We start from the raw sequence: 12,938 nt of genomic DNA on the forward strand, positions 1-12,938 counted from the left end.
GAGCCCAAGCTGAAGTTATGGTGCTCCAAAGTGGGTGAAGGATTTTGGTCTCTCTTAGGTGATCATTGAAGGATATAATCAAGGAAAGATACATGGTGTTCATCGGGAAGATTTAAGTCTTCTAAAAAAGTTTCAGCTTTAGTTCTCTAAATAGTTAACAAGCTTTCCAAAACAATTCCAATAAGTATTAGAAATCAAGTTTAGTGGGAGTGTCATCTAAATTTTCTTAGTAGTATTCTCACTAAAGACTAAATGTAAATTTCTGGTAGTCTTGTATCTGTTTTTTTATCATTCAATCCTTTCTTGTTTTGCTCGAAGAAAAGAAAATCATTGATAAAAAATGATATTAGTGATAAATTTTTAGAGAAATAATACCAGTGATATGAATACAAAATTCATCATCAATATGTATTAGATTCTTTATCGGTCCAAGACATAAAATTCGTAGCCCGAGACTCAAAGAAGAGGACTTCTTCATGTAACTAAATGAAATAACGGGCCATTCCTATCCTAAGCTCGTTAAAGCTTCTTTAGGGCCATTTCTCAGGGGCCTCAACGAAACCCGGGCCGACATTCTCTTTATATACAACGGCTAGATATCCCCTTCTCCACCTTTTATTCATCATTTTTCTTCTTTCTCATCCAATCGAAGTTCTTAAAAAGCAAGCAAGAATCGTTCTTTCGATCAAATAATTGTTAATTACTGTACAAATAATAAAGGGTTTCTGTCAGAATTAGAGAATTGTACTCCAAATTACTCTATTTTTCTTCAAGAAAATCAGGGTTTCTTCAATTCATCTTCTGAATATGAAGAAAGATTTTAAGGGTTTTAGTCCTATAACACCTCTAAGAGTTAAATCATGTCCATGTACACCATTAAAACCTACTCCTTCATCATCAGAAAAGAAGAAGACAATCTCTTCTTTAACCAATTCATTTCATTCTCCCTGTAACAAAGTTCCTACTGGTGATTCTCCTTACGTTAAAGCTAAACACGTTCAGGTAAATTATTTCGTTAATTTTTGATGGGTTTTGTTTAATTCTTGATTTTAGCCCTTTCTTGTGAAGGTTTTTGTTAGGGTTTTGTAATCTTTTCTTTCAGGCATTTTAACAAACAGTTTGATTTTACAAACCCTTGTTTTTATTGTTGATTTGATTGCAGATAATCGAAAAGGATCCAAGCAAGGCGATACCACTATTTTGGTCTTCCATAAATTGTGGTGATAGAGTTGATAGTGCAGTGTTAGACATGGCTGTTGTAATGAAGCAACTGAATCGTGCCCAAGAAGCGATAGAAGCGATTAAATCGTTTCGTAGTCTGTGCTCTCAGCAAGCTCAGGAATCTCTTGATAATGTGCTCATTGATCTTTACAAGGTATATTATCTTAACTGTCTCGTTTATAATATTGTTTGTATTTTTATTTTTTCGCCTTCAAATTTCTTGGATGTACATGAAACTTAGTAGTAACCCTCAGATTATGTTGTTGCCTCTGGTTAACCAGCTTTCATGAGATGTCTTGTCTGCACTTATTGATTCATGCAAAATGCTTGTGAAAATCCGCCCCCAATATGTAAAACTAGGCTACATTTTGCTGTATCTCTTAACCTTACAATTCTTCTGCGTAGAACGTACTTTCTCAAACAATATCTAGGCCCTCGCTGTATTTCGGCAATGCCAACCTTAAACCATTTAAGGAAATGGGTATATATAAAGTAACTGACTGTTGTATTGAGAATCGATTTCTGTCTACTAGTGTTTCCTTTATACAGAAATTTGTTTTAAGAGTGATATCATGTATAAGTACTGTTTCCATTTATGACATTCGATCTTTTTATAAAAATAGAGAGCTGGTAGGATCGACGAACATATCGAGCTCCTTCAGCATAAACTCCAGCTCGTTGAAGATGGTGCAACATACGGTGGGCAACGAACTAAGGGCAAGAAGTACCTATGCTCCATTGAGCACGAGAAGTCAAGGTAAATGTTACAAACCTCTAACATGTTCGAAATGTAATTTTCTTTGTGTTCTTTCACTTATTGGGGGCTCTGTATACGTAGGTTATTAGGGAACTTGGGATGGGCTTACATGCAACTGGAGAACTTCCAAGTTGCCGAAGAATTGTACAGGTATGTTAACTATAACTCCTGAGCATATCCTAGTGGTTGCTTTTCCTTTTGTAACCTAAACTATTGCGTGTGGTGTCTATGTATTTCTCAATCCAGGAAAGCTTTATCTATCGAGCCAGATAAGAACAAAGAATGCAATCTTGCCATCTGCTTGATGCACAAAGGAAGAATTATGGAAGCGAGGTCTCTGCTTCTAACTGTTAAACCTTCAGCAGCTGAGCGTGAGTTATCTGATTCCTATATTAAATCATTTGACCGTGCTACCGAGATGCTGTCTGAGCTTGATTCAGGTCGACTTCTGAAACCACTTGAGCAGAAGAAAGACGATAATATCAAATTGGAGACTCAGGCATCTTTTACATCTCCAGTCAAAGTGAATTTCAGTTCACCGGTTTCTTCCAGATATGGAGATCAAGAAAATAATGAGCTTGGCGTAGAATGTGTAGAAAATTTAAAGCATCAAAGCCATGTGGTTGGTGTAAGAGGTTTGAAGCATTCAGATTCACGAGTTTCTTCTACTACTAAAGTTCAGCAGACTGGCATCAGAAGATGCTTAGATAACTCACATCCAAGAGTGTCACCAGTTAGTGGGCAGTATCAAAATCATGGGTTCGGAGGAAAATGCAGAGCTCATGATTCACATTTAAGGGTTTCACCCAGTAATGGACACCATCAGAACCATGGGTTTGGAGGAAAATGGAGAGAGGAGAATTCTCATTTAAGGGTTTCACCAAGTAACGGACAGCATCAGAACCATGGGTTCGGCAGAAAATGTAGAGAGGAGGATCCTCATTTCAGGGTTTCACCAAGTAATGGACAGAGGAGAAATCATGGGTTCGGCAGAAAATGGAGAGAGGAGGATTCACATTCACAAAATCATGAGTTTGGTGGAAAATGGAGAGAGGAGGACTTAAACAAAGTTGAAAAACCAACTCTTGTTGAGGAATATTCTGGTAGTGAAACTACTGATAGTCTGATGAGCAGCACCCCCATGAGCCAAGAAGGGATGAATGGCGCAGATTCTGGTTTTGGAAACTGGAAACCTTTCAATTCCGCTAAGGGTGGGAAAAGTTGGGCAGATATGGTTGAAGAAGAGGAGGAGGAGGAACGTTTAAGTAGATTCAGCGACTATTCTGCAAATATGGTTGAATCAGTCAGTGACTGGAGCAGTGAAGATTCGAGTTACATGTCTCAAGAGACTCGTATTACTTCAACACGACTATCAGTTGATAAATGGTATGAAAAGAACGAAGCTGTTTACAGCAGTGACAATTTGAATTCCAAAGCTACTGCCTATCATGAATTATCATCAGCGAAGGATATAGAGGATCATCTACAAAGGAAGTTTGAAGCAGTTGATATTGATGGAGAATTCAGAAAACCAGCAGCTCGACGTTCTCTATATTTTGATCAGAAGCAGGAACAAGAACCCTCTGTGCAGAATTGTGCAGGTAATCCAAGTACTCCAGATTGGAGAAAGAATCAACACTGTTAAGAAAAGATAGGCTTCATGTTTTTGAGGAAATCACTTGTCAGGATAGTATCTGTATCTAACAGGTTTGATATTTCGTTTTGTATAGACATATGCATATATCAGGATAGTGTCTGTATTTAACAGGTTTCATATTTCGTTTTGTATAGACGTATACATAATTTTTCATAGTAATGTTCTACTGTAAAATCTGTAGCAGTCATCTGTTTCAGAGAGTCTTCATGGTTCATCGTTAAGTTCTGTACAGATTAGCAGTCAATAAAAAGTTGGTATATTACTTGAATCACTCAATAATTGAAATACTGATGTTAGTTTCAGATTACTATGTAGTGTAGATGTAGAAATAGCAAATCCGAGCAGCAGCAGCTTTATTCTTGAATTCTGCTGCTTGACCGCTAGAAATCAAAAAAGGAAAGTATGTTTTAATTTTATAGACGTGAAATAAAAAATGTAAAGCGATGCACCAGCCGGGAATCGAACCCGGGTCTGTACCGTGGCAGGGTACTATTCTACCACTAGACCACTGGTTCTTGGTGTCATAAAGTTTCATAATTATTATTCGACTGCTGGGAACAGAAAAACCATAAGTTTCATTGGAAAACAGAATTTGAAATGATTTTTTGAAGAATAACTTTTTGTGAACCTTGCAATTGGATATCATAGAAGCCTGGATAGAGCCCATGGATGTAAGAATTTGCCATTCCATTTCCAACGGATGTAGTGAACGAGAAACAAAGAGCCATCTAAGCAACAGCTTTATTCTGAATTCTGCTTGAGTTAAGCAACCACCAAGTCCCATTCCTTGGAAAGAACAGATGAAAAGTCAAGGCTGCAATAAGAGGCTTGCCTGTGGAAGGATGGTGCAAATGCTTTACATACACTTGTTTACACGGTGTGTACATCAATAACAAAAATCTGACTGCATTTTGAGCGGTACACTAACAGTGACTTTGATGTCAAGTATATTGTAACCAAACATATGTCAGCAGTTTGGGCTACGACAAATCATCTCAAGTGCCAAGCAACTATCAAAATATAAACTATCATCTAGTCTTTGATGTCAAGTATAATGTAATCTATAGAAACCGTGTTTCATTGCATCATTGTTATTTTAAAATTATCATAATTCCGTTTATATTAGCTTGGAATGGCGGGTTAGGTTCCTTCCCTAATTAACAATAATAGGGGGTCTTAAGTTATCTTCACAATCACAAACCATCAAGTAATAAAACTTTGAAGTACTAGTCAATTTTAAAAACACTTGACAACCATTATCATATATCGATCATGGCAGCAGCTCTTAAGAATATCTTCCTCATTGCTGGTTTCTTGTTCTTAGCGTCCATTGTATTTCAGTCAGTGTAAGTATATATTTATCTAATTTGGCTTACTTTAAAAAGACTGAGTATATTTTTTTTCATTTTTCAGTCTTTTTTATGAGGGATCAAATTCAACTGATACATATATATTTTTGGATGACATGTAGTAGTACTGTAAATGCTTTTTATCAATGGGAGGAGATCGACGGTGCAGGTGGCTGGTGGCATTATGACTCTGGAGCTTGTGGTGGGAAAGAGGTTCTTCGTTTCCCTCCCATCAGCTGCAACACCTGTGAAAGTTCTTGTCACGGTCTTGATGGACTACTTGGAGTTAACTGTGCTAGGTGCCAAAATTATGCAGAATCTCCTGACACTTACGAGTGTACGTGCTATGTCCCTGAAAATTGAAGCGTCCCGAATAACTTCGGTTGCTTTCTTACAACAACCATGCTAGGCTTACTAGCTCATGAGCTGGTGGTTGTTGTTTGTTTTGGCGGATCTGCTGGAACATTATATGTGGTGGTGTTTTGTATCCGTGTAACCTAATCAAAGTATGTAGCTAACTGAGAAATTTTGAGACAATAAATTTCTTGCTAGATGCGATTTACTAATAATCTCCATATCTATCAGAGATCAATAAATAATAACAGATCATGTTGGTGTTTGTGTTTAATTTTTTTTTGATCTCTAATCGACAGAAACTGACGACATTGCACGAACATATACAATTTTGTCATCTCTGTTCATGCTAACTTCTCCCATTAATTATATATCTTCGCTGCAGATTTGATTTCTATATTCGGATCTCAAAACGAACTCTCTCAGACTCATTTACTTTTATTTTGGATCCAAATAAGAGATGATTTTATTAAAGAAAGAAATGAACCATGTCACAAGCAAAATGACCACCAAACACCAAATTACAACAAGAGAGAAATGTGGAAATAACAAATTTGATGTTCATCACATGAATTCATGGATATATGGTTCACCGAACCCCAATCTCGATCTTGAAATATCAAACTCTAGGAAACCTATCTGAAGTGCACCGATGACAATGGAAGTCGTAGGCTTTGAACCTCCATCAAGAAATCCCACGCAGTCTACACTATCCTTAACTCTTACTAGATCAAACAAAACGATCTTCCATACACTCTTGGGAAAGATGAAAGATACACTTGGTGTCTCAATTCTGTGAAACATATTCACCATAGGCACGGTGGATGAGTTGAAACATGTGGTAAAAGGCGCAACAAGAGAAACCATAGTAATGTTCAACGAGGTACTCGAATTAGCGTTATAGCGTTCAACCCATTCTGTATAAGTGTTAGTAAATGCCTTGTAAATTGATGTCTCCATCGTAGTATAAGGAATCCGAATGTCGATCTTCGTTCCTCCGATTCCTGTTTTCTTGTTGATAGATAATAACTTTTTGTTTATTGGTACAGATATACCATGTACCTTGATCGATCTTAAATCAAGGAAATATTCTTCCTTGCTTTTTGGGTTAATCAGAAGCGGTGTGTAAGTTAAAACTCTCTCTGTAAAATCTTCAACGTCAGACATATAATGAAGGTAAGGTCCGCCACCAAAATAAATCTTACAATTGATTGTTCCTACTATGTTTAGTTTCTTTGTTTCAAGAACAATTTTTGGTTGCAATCTGTCTTTAGTCTCTTCTTATGTTACCCACTTGCGCAACAAGTGATTGTTCCTATGGTTTATTTGCTGTCAGGGTGCTTGCTTTCTGTTACTGCGATTTATTAAGTCGAGGAATGTATGTCATTTGATTGGCGGTGAAGCTCGTCTTAGTTGTGGCAGAAGCCCGGTGGGTGGTTTTGTAGCTTATTTACCTTCGTTGGCTGTTCTTTCGATATACAACACAGGTGTGTGTTTTTCGTTTATCTAAATTTAAATATAAATCTGATGTATTGCTTTGTGCTCTGGATTTCAGGAAAGCCAAGAGGATTTGAAAAGGGAGCTTATTTTCTGTCATAGTTACTGGGACAACTGAACTTTTAACTTTGCTTTTAAGGGTTTATACCAGATTTTTGTTTCTTTGCTTTAAAAGAATTTTGGTTTGCAATCTCTCTTTCTCCTTCTCTTATGCTTCCTTTTCTCTTTCTTTGCTTTATTATGTTTTTTCTGTCAGGGTGCTCAAGTCCAGTTATTGGGGTTTATTTGTCTGCGGAGGTTGTCTTAGTTGTGGCAGAATCCCGATGGGTTGTTCTTGTATCTTATTTGGCTATTTTTTCGGTATACCACACAGGTGTGTATTTTTCATTTTTATAAATTTGTGCTCTGGATTCCAGGAAAGCCAAGGGGATTTGGAAAGTGAGCTTATCCCCGTCATAGTTGGATGGATTGGTTCCTTATTGGGATGTGAAACGTCACCATAACTTTTAACTTCGCTTTTAGGGGTTTATCTCGGATTTTAATTTCTTTGCTTCAGCAAGAATTTTTGTTTGCGATCTGTCTTTTGTCTCTTCTTATGATTCCTCCTTGACTAGCAAGTGACTGTTCCTATAATTTATTTACTCTCAGGGTGCTTGCTTAAGATATTACCAGCAGTAGTTGCACAACCGAAATAACACCTGCGAGGCGATGTAACTGGTGTTTCCTGGCTATCAGGATTAGAAGTAACATTCACAAGATCTGAAATGAGCTCACCTTTGACTACTGAACGAGTTACCGGGTTATTTATGTAAAATGCTACAAGTATTTTTAGCAGTGCCATTGCAAAGTTCACGTGTACTCATCACTGGTTTGTTGGCTAGAGTGCATTGGGGCGACCTGCAACTGACTGGTCGGTATGACGATGAACTGTATCCTTTATGGCAACTTAGCCAGGATAATTTTCCCACCAAGATCGACCACTAGTTTTACTTCGGCTAGGGGAGTTCCTTGGTTGATTTTGATCATATATTGGAGAGTTGATGGATCTCTCTCAAGATCAAAGACCATATTGGCATGTTTAGGAATAGTTGATGTAGGTTTCTGAGCATTAGACAAAGAAAAAAAGACAAACAGAAGAAGGAGAAGAAAATGTGTAGAAGAAGAAGAAGAAGAAGCCATGGGATTTAGAAGATGGTGATGAAAACTAACTAGGGATGGGATATATTTATAAAGTAAGTGACCATGGATGCCTTCACCAGCTTCAGAGAAAGAAATACAGCTTTTGGAACATGTGAAAATTGTGTTACTTCGATTATTATACTATAATTAAGTTAATTAACCAAAGTACATACATCGTACTGTATGTATCAGCGAATCTTGTACTTTTGATATTAAATGAGATCTCTTCTTGGTTGCAACGCAGTCAACTTAGGTTGTACCTTATAGCGGAGCACGTTCTTCATTAATTCAATCAAAACTTGTTAGCCGACATCGCGGTACACGCATAGTCATGGACATGGTAACATTTCTACACTATAATCTAAGCAGCAAGCACATGGGTAATTATAATTTTGTATCAGTTTTAAGGTAAAACAATAATACAAGGGGTGAAAGTGAATATTAGAGTTTGCGAGGAATTGATTTCGACAGTGAGATGTATCCTACTACATCTCTAACTTCCGGTTCCGGTTCCAGTTCCGATGCTAAGAGGCGTAGTATAGATATAGCAAATATCCATCCAAGCAGCAGCAGTAGTTTTCTTCTTGAATTCTGCTGCTTGACCGCCAAATCGTAGATTGACTTTACATAGATATGGAAAAACCCCGTCAAAACAAAGAGTAAAAAAAATAAACATGCACCAGCCGGGAATCGAACCCGGGTCTGTACCGTGGCAGGGTACTATTCTACCACTAGACCACTGGTGCTGGATGTTGCAATTCCATTATTTAATTTACTCGATGTAAAAAGAAAACCAATCAGAGCCAGGGAAATCTTTGGAATCTCTTGGGAAAACTGTTTTTCAGAAAAGGCGTAACTTTTGGCTGGGGATAAAACTAGAGATTTCAGCGATCTTACTTCTGGAGAAGCAAAACAACCTCAATGTTTCGCCTGAATACGGGATTTACATGATTATCCAAGGGTGGTTAAAGCGTTGGATTTAAATCATTCTAAATCCAAATGAGATTGCCCATTGGTATTCAAGGGGGGAATAAGCAGTAAACAGAAGAATTAACCTTTTTTTTTTCAACAACCAAACGTAATCTCATTAATTACTTTTTTTTTTTTTTTTTTTCAAAAGCATATAAAAATAGCCGATTGAATATTGCCAGGAAGGCTCGTATGGCCATAAAGATGTCTTCATTAGGAGACTCATGCTAAAGGTATTAGTAGTTAAATTAATTAAATAATTGAGAGTAGTTGTTTAGTCCTCTTAATCACTGAGCTATGCTCATCTGTATTAATCTTATTCAGTTTTATATCTCCATCCTAAGAAGAGTTTAGTTTCTTTGTTACCTACTCCTAATTTCTTCATTTAACTTTCTTCAATTCAGAACCATTTTTCTCTTTTTCATATTCATTCCCTCCTAATTTGATTATGGCTTTGGATGCAGTTCTTGTTAATGGAGTGACCGAAATCATAAAGAAAGTACTACCTATTATTACTGAGCAGATTACTCTGGCATGGGGTGTAAAAGACGATTTGAGAAAGCTCAAGGAAACCTTATAGTCAATTCAAGCTCTAATTACTTCTGCTGAGGAAAAACGAGTAAATGATCCTACTGTTAGACTCTGGTTGAGAAGGCTTAAAGACGTTGTTTATGATGTTGACGATGTTATGGATGATTTCTTGTATGCGCCGCCTTGAAATGGGAAGCCAACTTAAACACAAGGTACGAGACTTTGTTTCCAATCCACTTGTATTTCAATTCAAGATGTCTCGTAAAATTAGCGGTATCAATAAAAGATTAGATGGAATTTACGAAGAAAATATTAGGTACTCGTTGAATGCTAGTGGTTTTCACCCTGACCAAACTAGGGAGCAACCTAATCGTCTAACATCATCGGTGGTAGATGATTCAGTGCTTATAGGGAGGGATGATGCAAAATCAGACATGGTAAAATTTTTGTCTGACAAGTCGTTACCACCATCATTATCCATTGTGGGTATGGGTGGACTTGGCAAGACTTCACTAGCTCAGTTGGTCTACAATGATGAGTCCATAGGAAAATACTTTGAGCTAAAGATGTGGGTTTGCATATCTGATGATTTCAATGTCTATAAGATCTTACAAAATATCTTAGAGTCCATTACTGGAGGCACATGTGGTGATCTATCAAATGTTGATGTCCTGGCGAATAAGGTTAAGGAAAGGTTGGCCGGTAAAAGGTATCTGCTAGTTTTGGACGATTTGTGGAACGAGGATATTGATGATTGGGAAAAACTAAAGAATGTTCTTGGCTTCGGCAGCAAAATCTTAGTCACTACACGTAACCAAAAGGTTGCAGATGTTGTTGGGGGTAAAATTTACAATTTTAAAAAAATTATCAGATGCTGATTGTTGGTCTATTATCGAAAGGAAAGTAATGTCTCAGGGTGGAGCAGTGTTGACTTCAGAAATGATACTTATCGGCAAGGATATAGCTGAAAAATGTGATGGTTTACCACTAGCAGTGAACTCTCTAGGAAGTTTAATGTGTTCGAAACGAAATCAAGGTTATTGGCTATCAATTGCAAATAATGATCATTTGTGGAGGACACCAGAACACAAGAAAGTCATTTCAATATTAAAATTGAGCTATGATAACTTGTCTTCACCTTTAAAACAATGTTTCTCATATTGTTGTATTTTTCCAAAAGACTGGGTAATAAATAAAAGTACATTAATTCGACTATGGATGGCAGAAGGATTCCTGGGTAATATATCTTGTGAAGATCTGGGAAATGAATATTTTGAGTATTTGGTGTGGAGTTCGTTTTTTCAGGATGTCCAGAGAGATGATGAATTGGGTGACATTGCAACATGTAAGATGCATGATTTGGTGCATGATCTTGCAATGAGTGTCCTAGATACCAATGAATTTGGAATTGCAAAGTTAAGAGATGGGATGGAAGAAGTTCAACAAATTCGTCGTTTACAAGTGCTATTTGATAACGGACCATGTTTGGCACCTCCAAAAGTATTATCAAACGTGATGAAGTTGCGAACCATTATTGCTCTTAACCCAAGGAATTTTCTGCACATCAAATATTTCATTAATTATAGGCGTCTACGAATATTATGTGCACTCGGTGGCTCGTCTTATCCATGCTCTCTCTCTTGTGGCCTTGAGTTTTGCAAACTATGTAGTGCTTCTTCGGTTACTAATCTGAAGCATCTTACGTACCTTGACCTCTCAAGCATCAGTTTATCTCCTGAAGTGTCTTTAAATCATTCTTACAATTTGCAAACACTGATATTTCGTGGATGCAAAAACGTTCCCAGCTGGCTTCTTAGTAAAATTGGGTCTTTGAAGTGTTTGAGGCATGTCGACATTTGTCGGTCGAATATTGACCTCATACCCGAAAATATTGGGTTGTTAAAACATCTTAGTTTCCTTAATCTTTCATTTACATCAATCTCAAAATTACCAGATTCAATCACCTGTATCAGTAGTTTAAGAACTTTGCGCTTCAGTTTTTGTTATAAACTAGATACATTACCTAGAGAGTTAGGAGCATTGACTCGATTAAGGTGTCTTGATTTGAGTAGTACTAAGATCAAAATATTGCCTGAATCATGCATTAGCAGCCTCTGCAATTTGGAGATAGTGAAACTAGGTAGTGTGTGTCAACTTCCCAAAGAAGCTCAGAATTGGCCAGAATTGAGAATTTTTACACACAGCAGATATGAGGTATAGAAAGTCTCACTTGCCTTGAAACATTAGATTTTTACATTGTTAGAGAAGAAGCAGATGTCGGTGGAAGTGGCATTGAAGAGTTAGCAGGCTTAAACTACCTTCAGGTGTTAAAGATTAGAAAACTTGAAAATGTGAGAGGTGGAATAGAAGGTGCGAAGGGAGCAAAGTTAAAGGACAAGCAACACCTTCGAGAGTTGGCTATGTCCTGGTGTTGTGATGACTATGATGAGAATAATAGTAGTAGCTTGGTGTTGGAGAGTCTCCAGCCTCACTCAAACTTGAAGAACTTACGTATAGAAGGATTCTCCGGTTTAAAGTTTCCGAAGTGGATGATGTGTTGTTCGTCCCCAAATTACCTCCCGAATATGGTGGAAGTAAGTTTAACATATTGCAACAATTGTGAGAAGCTTCCAGCGCTGGGTATGCTCCCATACCTTAGGGTCCTTTATATTTGGGGAATGGAATCAGTCAAGGGTTTAGGTGAAGAGTTTTATTTCCAGGATGAGAATGAAGAGAAAAGCATAGTAGCAGTAATGCAACAAATCAGAGATACTCATTATTCCCTTCGCTTGTTGAATTGAGTATCTATTTGGAGAACCACACCGATAACTTCGTTTTCTTCCCTTAAAGAATTGAGATTAAATGGTACCTATGATGATGCAGTTAACTCATTGTTCTTTGGAGAATATTAAGGAAAGTGTAATACTTTCCAAGACCGAAGTGGTCAGTCTATGGAAAGTATTGTCCATGTAAGTCATTAATGTGAGACTGATAAGGTAAGTGATATTTTAGGAAAGTGTGGTCATATACTAGGAAAGGATTGTCCATGTAAGTCATGATTTTGAGACTTATAAGGAAAGTCTCAAATCCGTGTCTTAGGAAAGTTTTGAGTCTCAAGTTATCGGTCATGTATAAATATCTATAGAACTACTATGAATAAAATTAAGGAAGGAATTTACCAAAGTTTTAACATGGTATCAGAGCCGGTTGAAAACTGAAAAAAAAAATAAATCGTTGAGAATGGGTGGAGATGGAGAATCAAGCAAAGACAAGAATATAGATTATGATACGCAAAAGAAGAATCCAGTATATCACCTAGGATTTGCGAATGGAAGAGGTGGTAGAGGACAAGGAACGGGCAATCAGGTTCGATCACATAATCTAAATATATCAGAGACAAAGCAGTCAAATGGTCCATATTCCT

The 12,938-nt window shown here is 37.2% G+C and overlaps 2 protein-coding genes and 2 non-coding genes across 4 annotated transcripts; 2 read left to right on the top strand and 2 right to left on the bottom strand.

The window, feature by feature from the left end:
• Positions 1-646: 646 nt before the first annotated feature.
• LOC113335446 lies at positions 647-3,835 on the top strand. Its single transcript, XM_026581491.1, has 5 exons — positions 647-1,002; positions 1,163-1,375; positions 1,845-1,978; positions 2,060-2,128; positions 2,225-3,835. The coding sequence occupies exons 1-5, from the start codon at positions 808-810 to the stop codon at positions 3,621-3,623; spliced, it is 2,010 nt and encodes a 669-aa protein (XP_026437276.1). The 5' UTR covers positions 647-807; the 3' UTR covers positions 3,624-3,835.
• Positions 3,836-4,079: 244 nt separating this feature from the next.
• Positions 4,080-4,150, bottom strand: TRNAG-GCC. Its single transcript has one exon. It is a non-coding gene; the product is annotated as a tRNA-Gly (tRNA).
• A 4,539-nt stretch (positions 4,151-8,689) lies between these two features.
• Positions 8,690-8,760, bottom strand: TRNAG-GCC. Its single transcript has one exon. It is a non-coding gene; the product is annotated as a tRNA-Gly (tRNA).
• A 1,008-nt stretch (positions 8,761-9,768) lies between these two features.
• Positions 9,769-10,392, top strand: LOC113358345 (putative disease resistance protein RGA3). Its single transcript, XM_026601893.1, has one exon. The coding sequence runs from the start codon at positions 9,769-9,771 to the stop codon at positions 10,390-10,392; it is 624 nt and encodes a 207-aa protein (XP_026457678.1).
• Positions 10,393-12,938: the final 2,546 nt, after the last annotated feature.

Source organism: Papaver somniferum, chromosome 1, assembly GCF_003573695.1.
Source record: "Papaver somniferum cultivar HN1 chromosome 1, ASM357369v1, whole genome shotgun sequence".
Classification (NCBI taxonomy): domain Eukaryota; kingdom Viridiplantae; phylum Streptophyta; class Magnoliopsida; order Ranunculales; family Papaveraceae; genus Papaver; species Papaver somniferum.

Coding starts and splice junctions, on each gene's coding strand:
- LOC113335446 (XM_026581491.1), top strand. CDS start 808: ATGAAGAAAGATTTTAAGGGTTTTAGTCCTATAACACCTCTAAGAGTT. Junction 1,003..1,162: donor TTAAAGCTAAACACGTTCAG/GTAAATTATTTC, acceptor ATTTGATTGCAG/ATAATCGAAAAGGATCCAAG. Junction 1,376..1,844: donor TGCTCATTGATCTTTACAAG/GTATATTATCTT, acceptor TTATAAAAATAG/AGAGCTGGTAGGATCGACGA.
- LOC113358345 (XM_026601893.1), top strand. CDS start 9,769: ATGTCTCGTAAAATTAGCGGTATCAATAAAAGATTAGATGGAATTTAC.